This window comes from Nannospalax galili, unplaced genomic scaffold (genome assembly GCF_000622305.1).
Source record: "Nannospalax galili isolate Female #2095 unplaced genomic scaffold, S.galili_v1.0 scaffold2126, whole genome shotgun sequence".
Taxonomy (NCBI): domain Eukaryota; kingdom Metazoa; phylum Chordata; class Mammalia; order Rodentia; family Spalacidae; genus Nannospalax; species Nannospalax galili.
In genome coordinates, this window is record NW_008354079.1 from 250,894 (window position 1) to 278,812 (window position 27,919).

The 27,919-nt window shown below is 48.5% G+C and overlaps 1 protein-coding gene across 5 annotated transcripts in view; it reads right to left on the bottom strand.

The window, feature by feature from the left end:
* Positions 1-6: 6 nt before the first annotated feature.
* Positions 7-27,919, bottom strand: part of Soga1 (suppressor of glucose, autophagy associated 1) — a 74,802-nt gene continuing 46,889 nt past the window's right edge. The window contains exons 4-16 of one of the 5 annotated variants that reach the window (XR_003846798.1): positions 26,946-27,008; positions 25,088-26,257; positions 22,893-23,033; positions 18,926-19,051; positions 16,924-17,154; positions 14,119-14,223; positions 13,032-13,199; positions 11,832-12,083; positions 9,150-9,221; positions 8,145-8,215; positions 5,830-7,183; positions 4,196-4,456; positions 7-1,421 (exon numbers count right to left, since the gene is read on the bottom strand). Coding sequence is in view for 4 of the 5 variants with exons in the window: in XM_029555044.1 (XP_029410904.1) it covers positions 4,310-4,456; positions 5,830-7,183; positions 8,145-8,215; positions 9,150-9,221; positions 11,832-12,083; positions 13,032-13,199; positions 14,119-14,223; positions 16,924-17,154; positions 18,926-19,051; positions 22,893-23,033; positions 25,088-26,257; positions 26,946-27,008 (3,900 nt within the window). In the remaining variant the exon portion in view is untranslated. Of the gene's footprint in view, positions 1,422-2,427; positions 4,457-5,829; positions 7,184-8,144; positions 8,216-9,149; positions 9,222-11,831; positions 12,084-13,031; positions 13,200-14,118; positions 14,224-16,923; positions 17,155-18,925; positions 19,052-22,892; positions 23,034-25,087; positions 26,258-26,945; positions 27,009-27,919 lie in introns of those variants that run through there. The other 4 variants (XM_029555044.1, XM_008851167.3, XM_029555045.1 and 1 more) reach the window with 4 other exon arrangements.

Genomic DNA, 27,919 nt, shown 5'->3' on the forward strand with positions numbered 1-27,919 from the left:
AAAAAAAAAAAAGGTAGATTTGGAAAGCAAATCATTTTGGTTTTTTTTTGGTAATGCTGAAGACTGAACCCAGGGCCTCATCTATGCAAGGCAAATGTTCTTCACTGAGCCAGGCCTCACCTTCTTTTTGATTTTCTAGTTTTGTTTTACAATACTAGGATTAGCACCCAGAGCCTCATACATGTAAAGCAAACATGTACCACTGAGCCACATCTCAGGACTCTTAGTTTTTATTCTGAGTCAAGGACTCAGTAAGCTGCCTAGCTTGACTTTAAACCCACTCTATAGCCCAAGCAGGCTTTGAACTTGGGATCCTCCTAAGTAGCTGGGATTAAAGGGGTGAGCAATTGATTAGCCCCAGTGGTTTTCTAGTTTTATTATCTTACTAAACATATGACTGAGGTGGAAACTGTTTCTAATGTTCTTTGGAAATTCTTGGGGTAATTTACCCAAACCAGAGCTTGGTTGAGAGCTCCCAAGTCCCAGCTCTGTGATTACTGGTTCAAAGCACTAGGGGTTCATAGTCAGAGCTGTGAATGTAGGTGCTGTAGCCACTGGTGCTTAGGCTCTTCCAGGGAGCTAGCACATACAGATTCTTGGTCAGAGGCTGTGCTGAGGCCCAGGAACCTGCATGTTTGAATGTGTTCTCAGAGGTTCAGATGTAGGGGTCCCTTGACCATCCATTGGAACACAGGCTTGGAGAGTGGAGTGTCTTGTCTTGTGTCTGGGATTGGCAGTGGCATGTTTGGGATGTCCTGAACCTAGCCAATGTCCAATGGCACAGTGAGTCTGCAGAGAGTAGAACAGAGTTCAGCTGGTAGATCCAGCAGACATAAATTCTTACGGAAACTTGATGACTTCCTGCTTTGGGGCTCTGGGTTGAGAGCTGCACTTCAATTTTTTCATCTGCAGAATGGGAACATTAAGCTCTGTCCTGTCAAACCTGCCTCTCAGAGTTGTCCTTGAGAGACCTGAAGGAGATGGGGGGATGGGAGATGGGGGGAGTGACCTCTAAATAGTAAAGTGCTCTGGGCAGGACATTAGGAGATGTTATAATTACGAATAAGGAGGCAGTGGGAGCATGCAGTGGGTAAGGCTGGACAGGGGTTCATTCTGGGTGGGTGGGGACAGAGAGGAAGAGGCTGTATAACTAATTCATAAAAGGTACATGGAGCAGTATGGTGGTACCCAGAGGGTCACCTGGAGGCCAGCTGGTGGAAGAATGTCCCTGGGAAGGCCAAGGGGTAGGGCCCACTTTGAGTTTCTAGAAAAAAAAAAAGATCTCTTGGAGAGGTCAGCCTTTGGTGGAGTGAGGATTTCGCTGGCAGGGTAGAGGAACTGACTGATGCTCTGTCCAACCAGGCCTTGGAGCTGCCCCAGCATTTCAGTCACCACTGCCTCCAAGAGGGGCTGATCTGGACCTGGAAAGAGGTGAGGAAATGGGAAGCTCCCTAGTTTAGTTTCAATCACTGAACTGGTCCCTCATGTCCCCAACCAACTGGTATCAACTCCATGGACCCAAGCCAAGTAGTCTATAGAGGATTAAGACCTAAGTTTCCTTGGGATATTGGTTCAGAGACGAGATAGAAGAAAGGAGGTAGAAAGAGAAAAGCAGGGGACAGACAGGAGGAAGGACAGTGCTCCTTCCTGGGACCGAGGGCCTCCAGGGGAGTACCCCATGTATGGGCCAGGCAGTTTTCTGCTTTGGGAATGTTACCAGGACATAAAAGGCATTTGAAGAAATGAACAAACTTAGAAATTACATTCTGAAAGAGAGTTTTTACAAACCAACCCTCCCACCCCCAAAAAGAAAACATACCAGTTACCAAAGTAAAATGCTAAAAAAATCAAACCAAACCAATATTTACACATAACATTTTCAACCCCATCAAGCCCCATATCCTGTGGCTTCTGTAGGAACGGTGACGAATGGCCTTGCACAGTGGCAAGTAAGAAGTGGAAAATGGACTGAAAACCAAGACCTGGAGCCTCCCACACCCACTAGGGATCATGGAAGCCAGGTGCTGAGACAATGGAAACGCAGGACAGTCCCAGAAGGGAGACAATGGTAAGGCTGAGTGACCCCAAGCCCTGGGGTTTAGGTCTAGAGGAAACCTCTCCCCAAAGCTGACAGCACAGCCTCCCTAGCTCTCAGCAGCTCTGGGAGGTGGCAGAAGGCCTCTGGTGGCTTGTGGCCTGGTATGATTCGGCTAGAGATAACCTTAGAGGGGTCTCTGATCTCTCGGATGGGTGCAGAACATCCCAAGGGAACTGATCCATGGTCCACTGTCCTGCTGACTCTGCCCATGCAAGTCACTAAGGCATGAGGAAGCAGCTGGTGGGATGGACTGACCCTGATATGCTGCCCATAAGGAATGGGGCTGAAGGGCTTTGGGTAACTGGTCCAGGTCTCCCTGAAAGGGTCTCCTGGGAACTGGAAGGTGGGAGTGCAGAGGACTCTCCCCCTAGTCCTGGTGCAAACCAGCAATGCAGTTGGCTCCTGGCCTTTTAGATGGGGAATGCTGCATGTAAGCCAGTCCATCGCTGGATGAGTCCAGTCTGGGTCCCTAGTCAGGGACAGGAGGGCGGCACATCACAAATGTGTACAACCAAAGTGGGTTCATTGGCACCAAGGGGGAGGCATGTGAGCCCTCCCTGTACTGCAGTGAGTCACGCTGGTGTGGCTCAAGTGGCTCCCAGGGTATAAGAAGGGCAGGCAGTGGAGCTGGGACTAGGAGAGGAGCCGTGAGCAGCCATAAGGCTCAGAGATGGGCTGGTGAATAGGCTGGCAGGCTGGTAGACACTCTCAGATCTGTGTGCAAAGCTGCAATAGACAACATTTTCGAAGTCCATCCTGTTTTCCTGCAAGTCTTCACTTGGGGAAGGAACGTGGAGGGGGTCTCTGTGCTTGTAACAGCTGCAGTCATTTATGTCTAACTCATGAGAGAAGGTGTCAGAGGAGGTGGGGGGGATGAAAAGAGTCATGGAAGATGTCTGGGGAGTGATGACATCAGTCCAGGGTGCCACCCTGTCTGAAGCATTTACAGTCTGACCTCTTCTGGGCCAGGACAAGTACCAGGTACTGAGTAAAAACTAGTGCTCTGAGGCTAAATGGCCAGATGGTATTGGAGAAACAGGTTGCAGAACCCCAGATCTAGTGCCCAGGAGACTCAAACCTGGTGCTGAGCTGCCTCAACCACAAGGAACTCCATGGTGTCACAAACCCCATGTTGTCCCAGTGGCAAAAATATATGTTTCAACCTCTAATAAATTACCTTTGGGGCTTTGGGGTAAATTAAATTATTAAAATAAAATAAACCACCTTAAATACTTACAGTATAAAAAATTCAAATAAACAGTCTAGGCAAGAAATGTGTTTCCGGGCCCTTGTCTTAGACTGTGTCCTGGACACTGGCCTCTTGGTGTTCTCCCTAGCCTGCCATAACCAAGGGGAATTCTTTCCCTAGGAGCATCTTTGCCCTTCACCAGCTGCAGGATTGTGAAACCTGGTCCCAGTGCCAGAAAAGAGGCCCCAGGATCAAGGTGTGCCATGTAGGCTTTTATCTATGTACAGATGTTACTCATTTCTGTCCTCATGGAATCTCCTGGGAAGGTTGGGCCCCCAAGTCGCCTTGGCAAGGGAGGCAGCTCGTCTGTCTCCAAACCCTAACCCTACATACTGCTACCTGATTCTCAGTTCTTGCTGCATCTGGGTATGGGCAGGGGGCGAAGGATCCAGGGCTTCAGGTTTCCAAGCATACTTGGCCCTGGCTGCTGTCCTATCATACCCCTCTGCAGAGGCCTAGCAACCAGAGCAACAGGGCTAGAAGATAGAAGCAGGAAGAGAGCAGTGGTGATGCTTCCCAGTCCATCTCTACCAGGAGTGCTAAGCTGGGCTCTAAGCAAAGCCTGATCTTCTTAGCAGCTTCCTTTACACATGTGGTCAATAGGGAGCATCTTTGTGAGGCCCATTCCTAGGGCCTAACCAGAGGTGCCACCCTTCCTGGGTCTTCCAAGAAGTGGGTGTGGGTGGTGCCAGGCCTCCTTTAGCATCTAGATCTGACTTTCGATGGAGCTCCCGGCGTGCTTCTGAGGCCCAGTCTTGGTCACCAAGTCTTGGTCTTTCTCCTGCTCACTGCATTCTCCCAGAAACCAGAGGTTACCACCCCATGGCCAGCAGGACACCCTGCTTTACCTTGATGTGAAAGCTCTGCTATGGCAGTGGCATAGCTGCTGTCCTTCCTGGGCATAGTGAGGCTGAGGATGTGGCCCCTCACCTCATCTCCAGGGTCTGCAGCTGCTCTGTGATTCATTGGGGAGCTGCCCTCTCCTCCCCGCCCCAGCCAGACTCTGAAGGGTGCAGTCTACACTTGGAAGGAGAATGGCGAATGGTGTTGCGGGATGGCCGGGCGAAGCAGGAGGCAAGAGACTGGGCACTACAGTCACAAATGGCATCCTGGGAAAAAGAAGAGGGGGTCAGGAGCAACCAGATTGGCCACAGCCATGACAGGAGCAGCTGTGCCTCACACCACTTCCAGAGAACTTAAGCCCCTCTCTAGACCAGTTTTTTTTTTTTTTTTTTAAATCACTTTTCTCCCATTAGGACTGCAATAGATGTTCATTCTAATATTGTCTGGAAGACACAGAGAAAGTGTACAATGTCCACGGTTGAATGTATCAAAGATAAACAACATCCTACACATACATTCACTAACATGACCTCATCCTCAAAGTCTTCATGACTCTATAGTATTCTAGTGAATGGAAATAATTACCTTCCAAACCACTTTTTTTTCAGTGCTTGAGAAACTGTGGCCTTGAGCAAGCTCAGCAAGTGCTCTTCCACTGAGCTACATTCTCAGCTCCAATTTACTTTTCTGTTTGTTTGTGTTAATGTCTTACCATATAACTCAAGCTAGCCTTGAATTCACTGTGGAGCCCAGGCTGGCCTCTATTCCTGGTCCTCCTGTCTCAGCTTCCCAAGTGCTGAGATTATAGGCATGTGCCACCAGAACCTGTGAATGCTTTCCTTGTGCTTTGTCAGTGCACTTGACACTGACAAAGCACAAGGAAAGCATTCATGAACGGGGTTTCCCAGTTCATGTTTGATGCATATTTAGGCAGTTTGGACCATGTGACCACTAGGTCTGTATTATTCCAGGTCAGAAACTTTCATACCCATTCCAGATAAGTGTAAGAACTTTTGGAAAATTTTTTTATTTATTATTTTTATTCTCTGTCTATGACTGTATTACCTGCATATGTGTTTAAGTATCAAGGCAGGATTACTACTAAACACAGATGTTTATCTCATGCAATGCCCATGGAGGTCAGAAGAAGGCGTTGGATTCCCTGGAATTGGCTTTACAGATGGTTGTTAGCCATCATGTGGGTGCTGGTAATCGAACCCTGGTCCTCTGCAAAAGCAGTGAGTGCTCTTAACCACTGAGCCATCTCTCCAGCCCCCAGTGTAAGAACATTTTAAAACACACAAATATATTCCTTGAGTTTAAGAACCAGAGGAGGAGCTTGGAATATAACTCAGTTGGGAGAATGCTTGCCTAGCAAGCACAAGCTCTGAATTCAATCCCTAGCACCACATAAACCAGACATAGTGACACATGCCTATAATCCCAGCACTCTGGAAGTAGAGGCAAGAGGATCTAGAACTGAAGGTCATCCTTAGAGAGATATATAGAGTTTGAGGCAAGGACACATGAGACCCTGACTCAAAGAACAAAAAAAAAAAAGCACAAAATGAAACTAAACAGAAAAGTCTGAACTTTCTAGACCAATCTCCCCTACCAAGAGAAGAATAGTTACTGATACCTCACCAGGAAGGATCAAGGCTCCATCTCCATCCCGGAGGACACCATCTTTCCCCACCTGGGAGAGCATGGTGGGTCTGGTCTCCTCACTACTGCCTGTCTTGGCTCCTTTCTTGTTCAGGATCCTGGCTACGCTCTCAGGCTGATGGTAGCTGGCAGGAGAGAGGGGCTCTGGCTTTTTGGAGTTCTCCTCTCCTGCTGCAGCGGTGGGACTTGGGGCCCGGCCACACACATTCCGGAAGAACTCCTGCACAATGCCATACTTGGGAGGCTCAGGCTTGGGCCGGGCCTCAGACATACCCAGCTTCCAGACAGACTCTGTGCTCCCTGAGTGCTCCACCACGCTGAAGAGGCTGGATAGTCCATCGTTGATATTCCTCAGCACAGGGCTGTCCCGTGTGGTGGTGGAGCGAGCCCAGGCTGAGCCATTTTGTTTGCCCTGGTGTAGGTTCCACAGGCTGCGGTCCTTGGTGCTGTCCAGCTTGGACACGGATCGCCTCTGCAGCTTGGGCGAGCCATACTTGGGTGAGCAGCATGGCCGCTCGATGCGTGAATGGACCTTGTCCAGGGAGGAGGAGATCTGCTTGCTACGCACAGACACCAGTGAAGAGCTGCGGGGTGACCAGCTCTTGCTATGGAGGCTATTTCGAGGTGGGTCAGTCTGCAGGCCCACACTGACTGTGCGGATGGTCTGCGTGCCCACACTGGCCAGGCCCACTGTCTGGCTGGACGTGCTCTTCACCTTCCTCTCCAGTGAGCCAGAGCGCATGGCCTGCCGCACACAGTTAGTAATCTCCTTCATGTCATCACTCATGTTGCCCGACATCTCAAAATCATGCAGGGCTGTGGGGAAGGCAGGTCCGGTCGCTGAATTATTGCCCCCAGATCCTCCATCCAGGCGCTGTCGGGAAAAATTACAGAGCCAACGACTATAGGAGCTCTCAGCCAGCCCATCAGCCTCAACTGACTCTTTGGGTTTGGCTGTGGTGAACAGGAAGCCAGGCTCAATGAGGATCTTGCCCTCCTTGTCATGGACCACAGGGACACCCAGGCGCCGGGCCACTGGGGGACTGTAGTACACTCGTATGCCTGTCTTGTCAGGAGCCGTGTAGCTGCGCTGCATCTGCTTCCCTGTGGGCTCCTGGCAGGCCAGGGTACTACCCATGCGGCTGCAGTCCTGGGTTGATACACCCGGCTTTTCCTTGGCATCTTTCTCAGGCTCCACTGGCTCAGTGCTCACAAAAGTAAAGGCTGGGCTATTAGGAAGCTTCTTGCCTCTGTTATCTCCACCAGCAAGGTAGGGGGAACAGTCAAGCAAACTTTCAAACTCAGACATAGAGGAAATTGATTTGGTCCTGGGAAGAACAGAGGAAGAAAAAGGGATTAATGGAAGATAATACACTTACTTGTCTACTTACTGATGCATGTGTGCAGGGACTAGGCCTGCCTTGCCCATCTCTTATAGACAACCTTGCTGGTGTTTCCTCTTCATGTTCCTATCTACACACTGAAGCAGCATGAACATCTGCTACTCTCTATGGAGGGCTCTGGGATCACACTTGGCTTTGAGATAGAGGAAGCAAGCAACAGCATAAGTTCAGTAAGTCTAAACACAGCCCTCCTGGCTTCCTCATGCCTTGGCTGGGTAACTGACAGGCCCAGCCTCTGGTGGCTCCCAGATTCCTCAACACACACGAGCTCCAGCTGCCCACTGAGTAACCTGGTGTTGTTCCTGAACCCCCATGAAATCATCTGAAACTCCTCTGACTAGCCACCTTCCTTCCCTGTTGTACATGCAGGTACTTCCTGAAATCCTTTCCCAAACGAACCATTTGCAATCAGTTCTTTTCTCGGGGTTTGCTTCTGGAATTCTCCGCACTGCCCTTCAGGCCTCCCTCACTCATTTCATGGAGTCTTAATGGTGGAGGCAAGTCTTGGGAGTCTTCTTGGCCATAGCATGGGGCTGGGCCCAGTGTGTGCTGCTCAACAATCCCAGGAATGGATATCTACCAAGACTCTAACTCCAGAAACAGGAAAAGAGAATTCCCAAAGGAGCCAAACTAGTGAGGACATAGAGGTCCCAATTTTCCATACCCAGAATCAAACTAGTGAACATTAAACTGCAGGTTACAATCCTACAGTCCTGAGCTTTCCAGGTCCTAAGTAACTGGGGTTACAGAGAAAACCTATCTAGCAGCTCTTTCAACTCTCATGGGGCAGGGGTGGGCACTTGGGACAGGGGAGTTGAAGAGATACAAAACCATGGAACTATAGGGGTGGGGCCAGGGCCAAAGGTGAGGGATGAGGAGCCAGTACCTCTTCAAGCCAGTTCCCCCAAGCTCAGCTTCAGAACCAGCCTCCTTGTCGTGGATCTTCTCATTTCGTGTCTGTCAAGGAAGAGACAGGAAGCATCAGGTAAGCTACCAGTGCATGGCAGGAAGGTGAGAGCAGGCCAGTGTGGGAGCCATGCCCAGGCCTCTTCTAAGAGTAGAATGAAGTCGGCAATGATCTAGAAGGCTCACTAGTCAGTCTCTGGACAATTATCTCTCATTCCCCGACAATAGCAATGTGATCCCCGCTGGGCTCCTGGAGTACCAAGACGAACCAAGGAAAGAGGGACCATTAGGGACTTAGCCAAATTCAGAACTTATTCCAAGGCCAGCTGCTGAGTAGTTGGTGCTGATGGGAGTTACCATAAGATCTCTGCAGTGGGTCCTTCCCAGTACTAGAGACACAGCCTCTAAGGCCCACAGGTTATTAGAACTTCATCACCAGTCCTGTGACCCCCCCACAAATCCTCCATGCATCAGTTTGTAGTTATAGGCATTTGCTGTTTACAGCCCCATCTCCTGAGAGGCGTGCCACTTCTCAGCCATCGTAAGGATGAAATAGAGATGCAAAAGGCCTCGTACACACACCATTTGTTATTTAGCACTGTATTCTATGGATGATGCCCTTGAATCTATGTGTTAATTTCTCCAGTGTGACCTTACTCGGGGCTGGGTCAGGGTAGGAAATCTGATTCTCATTTACCAATGAGACAACTGGTGCCCAGAGGTAGAGAGCAACTCACCCAAGATCAAACAGCTACTTAGAGGGTATGCTTTCCATAGAGGTACAATTGATACCAATAGGCCCAGGGTTTCTCCCAGGCATGGTCAGACAGCCCAGCAGAGAACTTTCCCAGTTCTAAAACCATGAGCAGGAGTCATGAGGTAGAGACCCCAGGGCTAAGGAGCCCAAGGTATGAGGAAGGTATGGCTTGTGGAAGTCACATTCTCACAAACAAGGAACCTTCTACTGTACTCAGGATGCCCTCACCTCTTTCCAGCTGTTGTCCTGCTTCTCCAGGTCTGAGTGCTTCAGGACCCAGGGCTCAGCAGCCTTCTGCAGCTGAGCAAGGCAAAGAGTGTGTGTGAGTTGGTATACGCTGGTGGGCAGAGCTGCTCTGAGCAGAGCCACTCCCCAGCCTCTACTCTGTAGCTTTTCTGTAGGTAGCAGTGCTGAGCTACTGGCAGGCATTCTTTTGACATTATGTCTAATAGAGTTAACAGTTGTTTATGTTACGTTAATCCATAGTACAGTTCATGTTACAGCTAGGACAGTCAAGCAGTAGCTATGCACAACAGGGACCCTGTTGCCATCAACTGTGGTCATCAGTAACAATCCAGTGCTGCTTCCTGTTGAGCCTGAGGTACCCTTTGACTTCCATGCCTCCTGGAGATCTATTATCTCCAGGGAGCCCATTCGCATGTGCACATTAGTTCATTAATCCTCAGAGCAAGCACAGGAGTAGGTGTGACTGTGATTATTTCCATGTAGTAGGTGGGAAGATAAAGATAACAGGAAGAGCCAGGCATGGTGGTGCACGCCTTTAATCCCAGCACTTGGGAGGCAGAGGTAGGTGGATCTCTGTGAGTTGGAGGCTAGCTTCGTCTCCATAGTGAATCCAGGACAGCTGGGGCCACAGGGAGACCCTGACTCAAAAAGACCAAAAAAAAAAAGATAACAGGAAGAAACTGGCCCAAATGTGGACATCTGAACAAGCAGCTGGAATTACAGGTGCATACAACTCTGCTTGAACTCCTTCATCTCTTTACAACTGACTTGAACACAGAGTGACCCACTCACTGGTTTACCCAGGACTTTCCCAGCACTAGCAAGGCTTATGTCTCCAAAATCTTTCAGTTCTGAAAAATCAAGGAGGCTTTGCCTAGAACTGTTCTGAGGGTAAAAGTGGAAGTTGTAAGCAAAACCAGGATTGATGAGTCACCTGTTTACAGTGGAGTCCATGTCTCCGGCTTTACTTCTTAGGAACCAGGGATAAGACAAATAGTAATAGAGGCAACAACAAAAACTGCCATCAACATGAATGTACAGCAATGGTAGATGACGATGGTGAGAGAAAGCCAAGCCCAGTCAGGGGGTACCTAGGAGCACTGTGTCATCCTGTGCATTCTTGTGGCTAGCTCTTTCATTCCCATAGCTGCCCTGCAAGATGAGAAGTTCAAGTACAGCCACCCTCTTTATACAGATGATGTGCAGGTGGCTTGGCTAGGGCTGTACCTAGCAAAGGCTGGGAGCTCCTAGTCAGGAGCTCTTTTGTACCAGCTGCTCTGTTGGATGATTTATTAGGCTAGTTTCATTGAGAGTATAGCTTAAGGAAGGGTGTGGAGCTGGGTGTGGTGGTGTACACCTGTGCTCCTAGCTCTAGCTCTTGGGAGGCTGAGTCAGGAAAACTGAGCATTTCAAGCTAGAATGGGCTAGCTACATAGTGAGATACACAGTGAAAGTGTAAACAAACCAAAAAAAAAAAAAAAAAAAAAAAAAAAAAAAAAAAAGGAAGGAAGGAAGGAGAGAGAAAATAAAAAAAATAAAAAAAAAAAAAGAGGATACAGCTTTGGTGGTTCTGGTTTGAGCCGAAGAGGCAGAGCAAGGTCAGAAAGATACAGGAGGCCAGAGCCACAGGGTCAGGAAATTCCATGCAAGATCCCTGCTGAGAATTAAGAGCAGGACTTAGAGCCTGTGCCACCTGAGCCAGCAGGTCCCAACTATGGGCTGATACACACCCCCACCCCAAAGCATGTCATAAAATTAGCTTGATTTATTATGTTTTTGTGGGGTTTTTGTGGGGTTTTTTGAGACAAGAGTCTCCCTGTAACCCCTACAAAGATATGCCTACCTCAGTGCTGGGATTAAAGGTGTGTGCCACCACACCCAGGTAGCTTGATTTCTAAATCATTAAAAATATTGTTAAAGGGCTATAGAGATGACTCGGTGGTTAAGAGCACTGGCTGACTGTTCTTGTAAGACTCAGGTTCAGTTCCCAGCACCCACATGGTGGCTAACAACAATCTGAAACTCAAGTTCCAGGGGATCTGATGCCTTCTGACCTCCATGGGCATCGAACAACACAGGTGCACTTATGTGCATACAGGCATATACATTTTTTAAAAAAGCAAAATAATCAAAATAAAATATTTTTACAATATATTAAGTCAGGTGTGGTGGCACAGCCTTTAATCCCAGCACTAGTGAGGCAGGGACAGGTGGATCTCTGTGAGTTCAAGGTCAACCTGGTCTACATAGCAAGTTCCAGGCCAGCTGGAGCTACAGGGAGACCCTATCTCAAAAAAGAAAAGCACACACACACAAAAAAAAAACAATCCAAAGAAGAATATTGTTAATATAACAGAAAAGTATCATTCTATAAACAGGAAGTGGCCAGGTGGGGCAAAAAGATGCTCTGTCAGCTTTCCATGTGGCACAGGGAGTATGTTTGGATTTGTAGGTGTACCGGTCTGCACTTGCCATGCATAGACATCAAGTTAGTGTGAACCCAGAGAATCTCTGTCTCTTGCAGGGGACTCTCCCAGGATCAACAGCCTGGCAGACAGGAGGGTTCTGCCACATTCCAGTCCCATCCTTGAGCACTGGGATCCAACTCTATCACTGGAGAGCCCACCCAACCTTTACTTTCTGAGCACCTGGATTGAGCCTCACCTGATTGAGGCGGTTCTGTAGTTCCTTCACCTGCTGTTCCACCTGTTGCTTCTCTCCCTGCAGCCGCTCTACCAGCTGTAGCTTCTCCTGGCTCCAGTGGCGCTCGCTGATCTGCAGCTGTCGTGTCAGCTCCATGACAGCACTGTATGACTCGGCCAGAAGGTGCTGCTGCTCCTCCCGCTCCCTCTGCAGTGCAGCCTTCCAGTCTGGCCCAGGTCGCTCGCCGGCACCCTTCCCAGCCTTCAACTCCATCTACAGGAGAAGCACTAACTAGATGGGGGACACCCCCATACCCTCAGCAGGGAGGCTGACCCTCCTCACAGAACTATGGACTCCTTTCTTCAAGTCAGACCCTGCACCCTATGTGCTTCAGGTGTCGTCTTTGGTTGTAGAATTCCACAACCAAAGTGCCACTTCCAGTCTCTTAGAGGGAAAGGTTCCAAGGTGCTAAGTAAGCTTTCTACAGCATCTAGCTACAGCAGACAGAGCTCCCAGCTACTGATTCTCTTGACATTTATCAACTCTTACAAGCAGTACCAACTACCTAGACTGGGGGACATGCTTTATCACCCCTCCAGGAAAGCTGGGTCCCATCTTGTCCCCACAGGCTCTGCATGAGGACATGCACACACAGCCAGGTAATACATGGGTATAGGAATGATCTAGCATGACAGCAGATGACCAGGTAGTCAGTCTGAGACCAAGGTGGCCTGGAGGAGGCCAGGAGCCCAGCCCCACAGAACGAGAATCAGCATTTCTGGAGAAGCCTGCCTTCCTATTTGTCAGACCAGAGTAGGACAATAACTTGTCCCCAGGCACACAGCAGATGCCAAACTCCCAGGTTTCCTGGTGAAAGCTCATTTGGTCAGGCTGGGTGGTTGGAGGACAGGGCCCTAGTATAAGTGTGGGGAGCAAATCAGAGTCACTTAGCAGGGGGCAGGGAGTCCCTAGGAGGAAAAGAGAGCAAACAAGGACAGCAGGCAGTGGGAGTCCAGGCAGGAGTGTGTAGGTTATTACCAAGTGCTGACAGGTGTGGAAGCATTCTGGCCTCACCTGTGAGCCCACATGATAGCCCAGGTAAAGTATAGGGGGTCCTGTGTAGCCAGGAACACAGCTTTGTCCTGCTCCCAAGTCTGACTGTCTAGGACTGGACTGGGAGCAAGGAGGGAGATGTCCAAGGGGGTTGTGGGGGGCACTCACCTGTGTGGCATGGCCCTTGAGCTCTGCCCGCTCTGTCTCCCAGGTGGCCTTGGCCTTGGCAAATTGTTGCTGAAGCTCAGTCAGACCACGGCGCTCATCCCGGAGCAGCCAGCACAGCTCCTTCAGTGTTACCTTCATGTCAGCCAAGGTCTTGATGTACTCATTGGGCTGCAGATGCGGGCAAAACCTGGTCAGGAGCTTTTTGAGGACAGGGAGAGCTGCCTGGTTCAGGTGACTCACCCAGGACCCAAGCTCAGGTCCTGCCAGCCTTGGGCAAAGCCTCTTTAGTCCCTCTTACCAGTAAGATGGGACTGAAGCCCAGGGGATAACCTGCTTCTCTAGGCTTTGTAGCCCCAGGCCACAGCCTCTCCCATCTCAGCATCCACCTCTTTGAGCCACAGAGGCTCCCATAAGCCTCCAGAATATGGCCAAACTTGATCCCAACTTTTGTCTCCTGGGCTTTTGACACAATACACACCCATACCCAGCTCACTGTAGAACCCCAGGGGCCTGAGTCCAGGGTCCCTCTGAACTGTGATGAGACTGGTTTTTTCAATCCACCTGCCTCTGCCTCCTGAGTGCTGGGATTAAAGGTGTGCACCACCATGTCCAGCTGATTTAGGATTTAATTCCAGACCATAAAGGTCCCTCTGCATGTGACCCTAATATCCTTACTTTTGCTATATCATGTCCCACTGGCCACAGCTACTCCCAGCACTCCTCGCCACACTGCTTGCCACAACCTTCTTCGTTTGGTTGTCTTTTTCCATTCTGTATTAGTCAACCTCCTATTTAGCCACCAAAATGCACTACATATGAGCCCTTCTCTATAACACTATTCCCTATACTACAAATAAAATGAACTATTCCCTTTCCTTTTACTTCACAGCCCATCATGTAGTCTTCTGTTGCTACCCTGGGTTGACTGATGTCCCGTCCTAGCACTAGGCAACTGGTAGGCCAGTTCCCAAGCAATAACCATCTGCAGATCCTGTACCCAGCACAGGGCTCTGTGAGAAGACAATGTGATCACTGAATGGACAAGGAGCACATGGCTAAGGCAGGACTGGAAAGGCCTGGAACAAACCGTGTTCTGGGTCCAGTTGTCTCCTGTGCAGGTCTTGTTATCTGAGTGCTGGGCATTTATCTCCTCTTCCTCCATCAGCAGGTACAACTCTTTCATACTGTTCACCTGGTTTAAGAAACAACACTCAGCAGCAGGCAGAGGATGTCGCACCTGTGGCTCAGCCTTCAGAGGGGCAGAGGCACTGCTGAGCTGTCCAGATAGAAAGGGGACTATACAGACTAAAGCAAGGACCAGTGCCTCAGGATGCACCAAAGCCCACCACTGACTTCCCACATCCTAACTATGACCCACGACACTGTTCAACTCCATAGTCCCACTTGGCTTCCCGTGACAGCTTTCAGGAATACCTGGAGGAGAATGCCAGGGAGAGGTCACAGCAAGTGCAAAGGCCCTGAGGTGGGAACCTGCCTCTTTAAGGAATGGCACAAAAACTAGGGAGGAAGTGAGAGAGGTATAGGGAACAAGACCAACTGATCAGGCCAATAGAGGGATTTGTCTTTGACTCTGGGTGAAGAAGGCAGAGAGGACCGTGTGCTAAGGAGCAACACCAAGCTGCTTCTCCCCCATGCTCTTCCTCAGGCTTCTTGTATTCCCAAGGGTACCAGATGGTGGTGTCTTCCATGTGAATACTTGCTGTCATCTTTCTAGGTAGGGAGTACTCGGGACCTATGTGGTTTCTAGGGCATCACTCTCTTGATTTTCTTCCACCTCCTTGGTTATGTAAAGCCTTAGCCAACACTGAGACATATTAGGATCAGCAACACAGACCCTCACTGCACAACCCAGGGCTCTGTTCACATGGAAGACAAGCCACCTTCTGGTACCTTTGGGAATTCAAGAAGCCTAAGGTAGGGCATGAGGGAAGAAGCAGGGAGACCAATCAGCACAGGCAAGATTTTAGTCAAGAAGGGGTAATGGCTGAGTGGGGGCTGTGGGGATGGCTGATTCCAGTTATGATCTGGAGGTAGAGCTGGCAGATCTGGGTACAGGTTCAAAGGGGTGTGAAAGAAACTTGGGAAAGGGTGCTGTACCAACTTTCAACCTAAGCAGGGAGGAAGGGATATAGCCTCCAGTATGAGCAGGCTTTGAGGGCAGAGCAGGAGTTTGGTTTTGAGCCTGTCAGCTGCAAAACCTACTTGACAAGTGGATCATACAAATTCAGGAGCATCCTGGGCTACAGGCAGACATCAGGAACTCAATGGCCAGGCAAGACCTTTAAAGCATGGATGAACTCCCCAAGGGAAGCAGAGTAAGAAAAGGAAAGATTTGGTCCAAAAAGTGAGGCTAGAGGGTAAAGCTCAGAGGCAGAGTGTGTGCTCAGAATGCATGAGACCCTGGGCTGCTATACATGAGACCCAGCACTGCCAAAGGAAAACCAAGGGGATAAGAAGGAACCAAGGAGGTAAAAGAAAATCAAGAGTGTGATGCCCGGGGCTGGAGAGATGGCTCAGTAGTTAAGAGCACTGGCTGTTCTTGCAGAGGACCTGAGTTCAATTCCCAACACCCACATGATGGTTAACAACCATCTGTACCTCGAGTTCCAGGGGATCTGAGGCCTTCTTCTGACCTCCACAGGCATTGCACGACATGGATGCACGTACATACATGAAGACAATGCACTCATGCACATAAAATAAAAACAATAAAATAAGCTGAGCGTGGTGGTGCACACCTGTAGTCCCAGCACTTGGGAGGCAGAGGCAGGCGGATCTCTGTGAATTCAAGGGCAGGCTGGTTCAAAGTTATTGATAAACATATATACACATGAAAAGGGCCTATTTCTTCAATAAAAACAATGAAGTAATGTCTAAATACAGAAAGAAGATCCTAAGTATTGTAATAAAACAGTAAATCTCCATATACAGTTACAGAAATCGTGTCAGGTCTGCATGCACAACAAAGACTGAATGCCTACTTACACACAGACACAAATACACAGACAAAAGGCACAACAATTGCAAGGCCTTACTGTCCACAAAATATAACCTATAGCTTAAGAGTGTGGTATTAATATAATTTGACAAACAATATTTTTTGAAATTGTGATAGAATTTAATTAGGAGACAAAAATCTGTAGCAAAAAAGAAACTAGAAAAAGAATGAATTTTGGTCAACTGGGATTTGGCTGGAGTAAGAAGAGAGCAATTATTTGCACTGGAGTCTGAAGGTCTTCCCTGGTAGGATCAGCTGTGGTGGGATCACCAGTGGTGGGGTCTCCTGTGGTGGGATCTCCAATGGTAGGTCCCATGGTGGGATCTCCTGTGGTGGAATCTCCTATGGTAGGATCACCTGTGGTAGAATATCCCATGATGGGATTACCCGTGGATATTGCAGAGGACCGGGACCTGATTCCCAGCACCCACATGGTGGTTAACAATCATCTGTAGCTCTAGTTCTAGGAGATCTGACACTTTCTTCTGACCTCCGTGGGCACTGCACGACATGGATGCACTTACACACAAGCAGGCAATACACTCATACACATTAAAATAAAAAGAGTGTGATGCCCTAAAAACCATATGGGTGCTGAGTACTCCCTACCTAGGGAGATGACAGCTAGGAAGCTCAGGGGGAGTGAAGCATAGCTCTATCTCTAGTCTTCAGGTGTGTAAAGGTTTCAGGATTTTGAAAAATAACATCATGTCAGCCCTAAGCGTTGCCTAACAGCCCAGCAGGGCCTCTGGACCACCCCATGATCAGGCACTAACATTTCCCTACAAACACAAGACCATCAATAGGAAAGGCAATGTCCCTCTCGTCCCATGCATCATTGCTCCACCCCCAACCCCCAAGTCCCAGCCATACCTCCAGGAAGTCATCGCCCTCACTGGGCAGAACCTTGCCCTGCCGCCAGCACTTCAGGAACCACCTGAGCTTCATGAAGAGCAGCAGGAAGTTGTGCTTGAACTGCTGGGACTCCTGTACTAGCATGTTCTTCTCCTGGCTCCAGAACTTCTGCTCCAGCCTCCGCTGGAGGCTCAGACTCTGAAGCTCAAACTCCCGCCTCAGCAGCGCCCTCTGCTGGTCCTCTTTCAGCTGTGGGGGCAGGAGTGGGGAAGGCCCAGTTGATTCCAGGCCCAGATCAAGGGCAATCCCTAACACTGGATGATGCCTGTTAGGGACCCCTGCCAGGGGTTCCACCACTAGCAGCAGGTTCAATCCAGGGAAGAGGAACTCTCAAAGCAGCGGGGCTGGAGAGAGAGCTGTCAGTAAAGTGTTTGCTCTGCAAGCCAAAGGACCTGAGTTCAATCTCCAGGACCCACATAAAAAAGCTCAGCATGATGGTTTGTGCTTGTAATTCCAGCACTGGGGAGGGAAAGACAGGAGGATCCCTGGGGCTTGCTGGCCAGCCAGCCAAGTCTCATCAGTGAGCCCCAGGTACCAGTGAGAGATCCTGTCTCAATAAACAAGGTGAACAGCTTTTGAGGAATGACACCTAAAGTTGATCTGCACAGGCATGGACACACACAGACACAGACACAGACACACACACAGATACACACACGCAAATGCAAACACACACAGACACACATAAGCAGCATCAGCCAGGACCAATCAGTAGAGGAACTGGGGTTTGAACCTCATTCTGCCTTCCTAAAATCACCATGTCATTATACTCTGAGCACCTACTGGGCACCAAATGTTTTCCATGAACTCACTTTGGTCCAGGAACTGTGAGAGCAAGTAAGAACGACAGGAAGGGCGAGGCCACGCACAGAGTAAGGGCATTCTGGGATCAAGAAGACTGCCAAGTGTGTACTAACCTAGGGAAAGACCTGGGTCACAGCTAAGGGAACCAGCGGCCTGGGATGTGCAGCTCTGGGCAAAGCATTTCCACTCTCTGGGCCTCAGTTTCCTCATCTGTAATCCTCCTGCCTCATCCTCTTCAGCATATTCTACCTGGAAGCACTACAACTAGGAGTTTCCTCATCTGTAAAATGAGTACACCCTATGGGAAGGGCTGGAGGATTACAGGATATAATGTGTAGAAAATGTGTTACATGGGTCACCATACATTAAGGTTTTGGGTTTTGTTTTGTTTTTTTTACTTGTGTGTGTGTGGGCACATATGCCATGGTGTGTGGGTGGTGATCAGGAGACAACTTGCAGGAGTCAGTTCTCTCCTTCCACCATGTAAGTCCTAGGGATAGAACTCAGGTACTCAGGCTGGGTGGCAGGTGCCTTTATCCATTGAACCATCTTACTTGACCACGCAGTGAGGTTTAATAAATGCCATTATAGGATTATTAAATTTTTCAGCATTCAGGCCTGACAAGGCACCATTTCATAAATAGGAAACTGAAGTCAAGAAACAGGATAAGGGCTAGGCATGGTGGCGCACGCCTTTAATCCCAGCACTCAAAAGGCAGAGACTGGCGGATCTCTGTGAGTTCAAGGCCACCCTGGTCTACATAGTGAGTTCCAGGCCAGCTGAGGCTACAGGGAGACCCTGTCTCAAAAAGAACAAAAACAAAAACAAAAACAAAAACAAAAAAAAAGAAGCAGGACAAATGTCATCCAGGTCCAATGCAAAGTCCAGGCTCTATGTAAGCCCAGCTGCTCACAATGACAAAGTCAGCGATACCCTGGCAGGGTACAGGGGTGGCAAGGCCTGGACTTCCCTCAACATTCTCCCTTCTGAGGATCCTGTCTTCAGGTAGTTGATTTTTTTTCTTGTGCTGGGTATGGAACACAGGGCCTCCCACATGCTGGAAAAATGCTCTACCTATGAGCCATATAATGACCCCTTTACTTTCAGTTCTGGGAGAAGCTGGAGAAGGCAAAAAAGAGATGTGGTGTCACCCACCTGGACCATTTTCTGGTTGAAGCCATCAGCCTCCTCCTTCCGGAGCTGCCGCTCCTGGGAGAGCTGCTCTTGCAAACCCCGGAGGCTGTCGTGAGCCTCGGCTAGGACCAGCTGAAGCTCCTTGATCTGCAGTGGAGGGGAACCAGACAAGGAGGAGGTACACAGGAGGGAGAAGACACAGGTTGTGGTCAAAGTGTGGAAAGGGTAGGAGACCTAGGTGTCCCTCAGGTATAAGTCAGGCATAACACTGTCCCTGCCACAGAGGTTGTCATGACAACTATGTTAAACAGTACATGTCAAATCTACTATTAGAATTTTCACATTTCTCTTTTGCAAATTTATTTGCAGAAAATAAAATGTGAAAATTAAATGTGACTTACAAAGATGTTCATTAAATTATGTTAATTCATTAATTTACTTATTTATATTTTGACAGAGCATCTCAAATTTTATACAGGTTGGTCTCAAACTCCTGAGTTCAAGCCATCCTCCTGTGCAGCCTCCCACATAGCTGGGACTATGGGTGCTTATCACTACATGCTATTTCACTGTTTACAATTTAAAAATTGGAAGCATTTAAAATAATAAATGATGAGGTTTTAAATGTGTTTAATGGGCCTATATATGTATAAAAATCCATTCAGTTGTACACTTAAGGGTAATGTCTTTCATTGTGTATGTGATTATATAACAAAAGGCAGAAGCACATTAAGTGAAAATACTGGTTAACTACATAATACGCTTCACTTTCTTCTTTCTACCTTTATGCAATGCTGTTTAGGGATTTAATTGTATTTAGTTGTTGCTTACAATGACTATGGAATAAGAGCAAAAGAAAAAAATTAACCAAACTCTAATTTTCTGGGGAAACGGTATTTAAAAGCATTTGTAGGGGCTAAGAGCACTGGCTGCTCTTGCACAGGATCAAAGTTCAGTTCCCAGCACCCACATGGCAGCTAACAACTGTCCATAACTCAGTTCCATGGGATCCAATGTCCTCTTCTGGATTCTATGGGCATCACATGCACGCAGTTCAGGTAAAACACACATACACATAAAAAAATAAATTGAAGCACGGCGTGGTGACACATGCCTTTGATCAATCCCAGCACTTGGGGGTGGGGGAGGAGGCAGAGGCAGGTGGATCTTTGTGAGTTCAAGGCTAGCCTCGTCTACATAGTGAGTTCCAGGACAGCTGGGGCTACCGGAAAACCTTATCTCAATCAATAAAAACAAAAAGGTGGGTTTTTTTGGGTTTTCTTTTTTTTTTTGGTCTTTTTGAAACAGGGTCTCTTTGTAGCCCCAGCTGTCCTGGAACTCACTATGTAGAGCAGGCTGGCCTTGAACTCACAAAGATCTGCCTGCCTCTGCCTCCCAAGTTCTGGGATTAAAGGCGTGCACTACCACGCCCAGCCTGTTTGTTGTTTTTTTTTTTTAAATTTCCTCTTTTAGCCGTCCAGATGGAATCTAGAAAAGAATACAAAAGGACTTTTCCTCGAGCCTGTTTATAGAACAGAATGACCCAATAATAATAATAATAATAATAATAATAATAATAATGAAATAAATAAATGAAAAAAATTTTTTTAAGCATTTGTAATTGAGCAGGCAAAATTATTCTTGGCCCAGCAAGGTGGCTCAGCAGGTAAAGGCACTTGCTGCCAAGCCTGATGACCTGAATTCAATCCCTGGGACTCACTTGATTGGAGAGTTATCCTCTGATCTCCACATACAAGCTATGGCATGCCCACCCACCAAATAAATAAATAAATAAATAAATAAATAAATAAATAAATAAATAAATATAAATAAATAAATAAATAAATAAATAAATAAATAAAGCAAGCAAATAAATAAGCAAATAAATGTAAGAAAGTTTTTACCCAGGCGTGGTAGCACACACCTTTAATCCCAGCATTTGAGAGGCAGAGGCAGGGTGGATCTCTGTGAGATGGAGGCCAACCTGGTCTACATAGTGAGTTCCAGGCCAATTAGAGCTATAGGAAAATCCTGTCTCAAACAATAAAAACAAAAAGGTTTTTTTTTTTTTTTTTTTTTTTAATCTCCTCTTTTAGAAGTTCAGATGGAATCTAGAACGAAATACAAAAAGGAATTTTCCTGGAGCCTGTTTATTGATCAGAAGGCTAATTACAAAGTGGGAAGATCATGATTTTGAGGCCAGCCTGAGCCACATAGCAAGATCCTGTCTCAAAGCAGCAAAGGGGTGAAAAAGTGTTCAGTTTTTGAAAAGCCATAAGGACTTTTTCTTTTCTTTTTGGTGTGTGCATGTGTGTGTGCATTGCTAGGGACTGAACCCAAAGTCTCATCATACACGCCAGGCAAGCACTCTACCACTAAGCTACACCCCTAGCCCATGAACACCTTTTGTCATACTTCAGTAGTGAAAATTTTAGCCAGGTGAGGTGGTACATGAGACAAGAGATCACGTGAGTCTGTGAGTCTGAGATCAACCTGGGCAGAACAGTGAGGCTTCATCTTTAGTATTTCTGCTGACAGAGGGAACATTTGTGCTAACATGTTAAGCAGGAAGAAAAAATGGAAACAGTCCCAGGCATGGCAGATGTCCCCTGGTGAAAAAAAAAAATTAATTATATGGCCAATAATGTGCTAATTTGGCATTGGGGAGGCACAATACCTTGAGGCATGTCTTGTACACCTGTTCTGAATTATAACTCTTTGCAGAGCTGAGCATGGATGGTATTAGGTGCCTATAATCCCAACATTTGAAGTTGGAGGCAGGAGGATGGTGAGTTTAAGGCCAGTCTGGGCTATATAATGAGACCCTGGCTAAACAAACAAACAGAACTCTCAGAAGTAGGGCTATATACTGTGCTCCTACACATCCTACTTGAACTCAGTGTTGGCTCTGTGTTTCAGTTATAACTGCTCAGTGAGGTGCAGCTGGATGGAACAATTAAATACGCAAATGAGCTTACAGTAACAAGTTTACTTCCTTTTCTCAGAAAATAAGATCTGAGTATCTCAGTTCCTTGTTTCTCTTTTCACTCTCTCTCCCTTTCCCCCTCCCTCTCCTGGCATTGGGAAATCATCAAAGCAAGGCCTTGTGCTAAGCTCACACAGTTCTACAGCTAAGCTACGAACCCAAACGACATTGTCCTCCCACCACCAGTGGCTACTAGGAAGCTCAGACCACCTCACTTAGAGAATCTGATCCTTCAGTTTCAAGGCAACTTCTTCTTGGTAGAGGCTCAAAATGTCCTGGAACTTCTCAAAGATCAGAGAATCTCAACAATTCTATAGTGATTCTAATTTTTTTAAATTTATTTTTATTTTATGTGTATGAATTTTGCCTGCATGTGTGTGTGCCCATGCATGCAATGCCCACGGAGGCCAGAAGAGGGCATCGGATTCCCCTGGAGTTACAGAAGGTTGTTAGATGCCATGTGGGTGCTGGGAACCGAACTTGGGTCCTCTGTAAGAGCAGCCAGTATTCTTAAGGACTGAGCCATCTCTCCAACTCCTCTATAGTGATTCTAAATATACATGGGAAAGCTGGGAACACAGAGTGTAAATGTATCCAAGGTCACACAGCTGACATCTGTACTCAGGTCCCCTAAGTATAAGTAACATGCCATCAACACCATCCTCATCCTCATACATAAAACCCTGTGAGGGGCCCTGTTCTGGACTCAAACAGCCTGACTGGAGAGACTATTGCCTCCCAGCTACATAAAGCAGTCATTTCATGCTGGCCTCCAACTCACACTCCTTCTGCCCCAGCGTCCAGGGTGCTAGGATCACAGGTATATACCACTATGTCCATCTAAGCTTCCTCTAACCAGGCCTTAAGATTGAGTCAAGAAGCTTAGAACCAAATGGAATGCTTAAAACCCAAACCATCACCCTGCAAAGATCACTCTGCTTTTGAGAGGCTCCAGACAATCTCCCTCCATCCAACCTGCTGTTTGCCTAGGCCTGGACCCACCTCAGAGGCATAGGAATCACTATCTTCAGCTCGGTAAGGCCTGAAGTTCCGACTGGGGTCAGGCTTGGAGTCCAAGTCACCAGCACGGAAGGCCTCTCGGATTCTGGGTTCCCATTCCAACAGGTCCCTGAAGTCAGGAGGCTACAGAAAGGGGCACAGTCAGAAGAAAACCATGGGAAGATGACCAAGGGGTATTATAAACAGCCCCCATCAGGCTTTTGGGCCTCATAAGAGGATTTGTCCACGTGAGAGTGGTGCCAGATGAATCGGCCTTGCAACCTAGAAACCTTGCCAGGGCGCATAACTGCCACTCGATGCTTGCTTATTGCAAAGATGAACGAGTAGGGTAAGCGAAAACACTAATTTTTCCGAATGTCCGTTGTGCAAAGCCTTCTGAAACAGTTTTACCCTCCTACCACCTGTGTGGTCTCAGCTTACTCTCCTTCAGGAAGAACCAGAAGAGAGACTCAACATGGGGCTGTGGGCTCTCAAAAAAGTCAACAAAAGTCACAGCAGCAAAGCAGGAGTTAAAGTCCTGATGGCACAATGCCACACGTTGAAAGCTCCCCGCCACTGGTCTGGATGAAGACCAAACCTCCTGAGGCTCTCTGCAGCCCAGCTCAAGGCTCTGTTCTATTCCTTGGACCTACCATGATCTGAGCTGTCCTCAGGCATGGGTCAAGTTCCTTGTTGATAAAACCAAGTATCTTTCTCTCAAGTCTCTCTTCTGTTTGTCATTTCACATTCTCTGGCTTAACATTCTGATTAATTCTTCCTCACTAAACAATACCATCCTTTGGAGTGAGAATCCTATTCCTAACTGATTTTCCATTACCCCACTCCTCCTTTGCTGATCACAAAGGCTAGGAACAAGTAACAAAGTATCTCAGTAAACGGATACTGTGCATGAGGAAGATAAACTGCACAGCAACAATAGCTACAACATGAAACAAACCAGTGAAAAACAAGCAGGGAGAGAAGTGGAGAAAGGTTTAGCAGGCCGCTGGGAAGATACAACTAGACACACCACACACAACCAGCAGGCATCTGTAATGTGGCTACCATAACCAATGGAGAAACTACATTTCAATCCTGTGTCATTTTTTGATAATTTAACTTTTTAATTTGTCTTTGGGGTTTTGTTTTGCTTCTGTACTAAGAACGAGCCTATATGTGCTGAAGTAAGTGCTCTACCACCAAGTCATGTTTTTTAAATAACAGGATTTTTAAAAAATATTTAAATTTTGTGTATGAGTATATTGTCTACACGTATGTTAGTGCCATGTCCTGCAATACCCACAGAGGGTCAGAAGATGCTGTCAAATTCCCCTGAACTAGAGTTACAGAAGGTTGTTAGTCACCATGTGGGTGCTGAGAATCAAACCAGGGTCCTCTGAAGAGCAGCCAACGCTCTTAAACACTGAGCCATCTTTCCAGTCCCATAATATAAAATTTTAAATACTAAATCACAAAAGAGATTAAAAAAAAAAAAAAAAAGAATGGGCTGAGGGGTTAAAGTGATGATTCAGAGTTAAGAGCATTTCCAGAGGACCCAAGTTCAGTTCCCAACATCCACAAGTGTCTGTAAGTATAGCTCTAAGGAATCCAACACCTTCATCTGTCTTCCAAGACAGTTTACTGTGTGCCCCCCCAACGTTTTCCAAAAATAACTTTTAAAATTTTTAAAAGAAGAGGCTGGGAGATGTAGCTCAATGGTAGAGTGCTTACTTAACATGTGTGAGGTCCTGGGTTCCATCCCCAGCACTGGAAGAGGAAAGGAGAGAAGGTAGGGGAGGTGAAGGCAAGGAAAGTGAGCAATCTAGCAAAAAGATAGGGCCTCAGAATCAATCTTCATCCACAGTAAATGGGTGACTGGCAGATTACTGAGTCACTGGGCTTATACCTAGTTAGAAAGAAATAAACACACTTTTGCTACTTCTAAGAGTAAACATCCTGCTGAGGGGAACACAGCACACCTAAATTGGGATTGTATGACTCCATTTATATAAACCTCAAAGATGGATAAAACCAGACAGAGTTTATCCTCAGCAGCATGGATAGCAACTAGCAGGAAGATGAAGGAGGCTTTCCTGAGCTGCCCATGATCTGGGTGGTGATCATAGGATGGTTCACTAATTGAAAGTTGTGAAGCTGAGCACATGGGCTTTAACAGGGGCTGGCCTGGAGCATCTTACCTGGAAGTCTGAGCCAATGTCTTTGGTGAGCATGATCTCCTTGGCTGGCCCCTGGGAGCCCAAGGTGGGCAGCGCAGGGAAGGGCTCGAGTTGCTCTTTGCCCAAGCTCCCCAGGGCCACATCTGCTTTGCGAGTGAAGGCCTTCAGCTCCTGCTGCAGCACGCTCAACCGCACCAGGATAGCATGGATGAGCTTGGCGTCCCTGGGGCCCTCGCTGTTGTCAGGCGCCTCATGCAGTCGAAAGTCTGCACACTCGTTGTCCAGGCACAGCCGCAGGCCCGCCGAGAAGCCATTGGCATCGGCCACCAGGACGTCGATGGCTTTGCTGACCAGGGTGGCCTGCTCCCGCAGCCCGGGCAGCGCCTCGGCCTCGCGGGCCCTACAGAGCCGGGCGGCCTGGGGCTCGAGCGTCTCTCCCAGTGGGCCCGGCACGCATTGCGCGGAGTCCCCGGCCTCGGCGTCAGTCTCCAGCATGGGGCGCGTGCTCTGGCAAGAGGCCAGGTCGCAGCGCTGCAGGTTGGAGAGGAGCACACGGTTCTCGTACTGCAGCTTCTTGACCTTGCCGCTGAGCTCGCCGATCTGCAGCTTGGCGGCCGCCAGCTCCTCCTGCGAGGGCTCGCTGAGCACCGAGCAGCTGTCCTCCGACAGCGTCACGTCCAGCTCGTGCTCCGAGCGGTACTTGGCCAGTTCGGTCAGCAGCAGCTTGTTCTGGTCCTCCAGCTCGGCCGACGAGCGCCGCAACAGCTCGGCCTCCTCCTCCACGAACTGCAGGTGGCGCCGCAGCTCCGCCAGGCTCTCCCCGCACTCTCCGCCCAGCGCCGAGAAGGCCAGCCGCGCCTCGGGGCCGCCGCCGTGGTCCTTCATGTCGTCCATCTCGGCCCGCAGGCCCCGGTTCTCCACCTCCAGCTCCACGATGCGGCGACTCAGCAGGTTGGCCTCCTCCTCCACCAGCTTCAGGTGCACCTTCAGCTCGGTCTCTCGGGAGTGGGGGGCATCCGCCAGCTCCTCGGCCGACAGGGCGGCATCCAAGTCCCCATAGAGCGAGCGGTACTTGAGCAGCTCCTCCTTCATGCTGTCGTTCTCCTTGGCCAGCTTGGTGAGCTTCTTGCACATGAGGGCCGACTCCTCCTTTGCAAAGTGAAGCTGGCACTTCAGGTCCGCGCTGTCCTCCTGCCGCACCCAGGAAGGTCAGTGTCAGTTCCCAGACGCAGCTTTTTGGGGCACACTATGTGTGTATGGGAATTCAGGACCACAGCGTGACTGGGGGTACGGGGGTACGACACCATGGAGGTGGGGGGACGGCACTGATATTGAGAAGCCGGTGCCACCTACACGCAGGGAGTCTAGGCACAGGTGGCATTCGGATCTCCTACCATCATTCTGGCTAGTTTCCCCAAACATAAAAATGTAGCATTCTCTCTCACATGGTAAAGATTCAGTGGGATAAAGTACAAAAAGTGCCCGGCATCCTGGAAGTCAGGATTCTGTACCTGGCCTGTGCAACACAGGGCATTTTAAATCTTACAGCAAACCCACAGAATGGGCATAGACAAGGAAACTGAGACCAGAAAGTGGAAGTGATTCCCTGTCAGTCATGTGGCAATCTCTGACTCTGGACCTTGGGTTTCATTGTCTGTTGCTGGGTAAACTCTGTGGGTCCAGGAGTATCTGAGTAAGAATCCTGAGCTCAGAGGGAGCTTTGGGGAAGTGAAGTGTGTAGTAAGCCTTGAAAATGCACAAGAGGAAGACATAGGAGACACTGGGGAGGGCACCTCCGTAGGCCACTGGAAGTTGGTCTGGGCCTTAATACTGCAACCTGCTTTTGGGGGGAAGGAGGGAAGAGGGGCTAAGGAAATACCTGTGCAGAAGGCTTCTTCTCTGTCTTCCCCAGGGAGCGAGTTCCTCTTTTCTTCAAGGAATGCTAGAGGGAGAAAAGAATCCAAAGTCAAAGATCACAAAAATGACACACATCCAAAGAGGTGTCACAAAGCCTGGAGTCACACTGAGGGCGTCAACCCAGCCCATCTGTGTTGACCAGTACACAAGGATAAGCGAGAGGCCACTAAGTGGACTGCACAGGGGGACAGGACAGAAGCACTGAAGGAAATACCCCTGCTCAGGGTTCCGTACCATCCCCCGTCCCATGTCATGTGTAGATCCCCCCCCTTCCCCTGCCGCCATAGTGATTACATTGGCAGGAAATTGGGGCTTGTGTTCTTGTTTGTCTTTTATTCACCCATCAGATACCTCCCAAGTGTACCTTGAACTAGATAGACAAAGTAACTACCCACACCCCCTGCTTCAGGACTGAGATGCTCATTCCCCCAGGAGAGACCTCCAAGCTGAGAACCCATCTTGGTGATGGCCACTGACTGAAGGGAGCGCCTTGTGTGCTCTGTTTGGAATCTGCATCCAAAGGGCTAGCCCAGGCCCCCTTGCCCCAACTCCAAGGGGCCACCCTAGGTCCAGAGCTGAGGCCATCAATGTGATTCAATTTCTACTGCCATCTTTCTCCCTAACTGTATCATCACAGTCAAAAGGACTCTTCCTTAAAACTTTGCATGCAAATCTCCACTTCAGAGGACGTGACATTTCACAGGAACTTGAACTCTGAATTACAGGAATTACACAGGAGACTCAGAATCAGGAGAGACTGAAAAAAATGAGGATTCAAAAATCCAGAGATGTGTGCCAGGTATGGTGGTGCAGGCCTTTAATCCTAGCACTGAGGAGGCAGAGGCAGGCAGACCTCTGTGAGTTTGAGGCCAGCCTGGTCTACATACTGAGTCCCAGGCCAGCTGGGGCTACAGGGAGACCCTGTCTCAAAAAAAA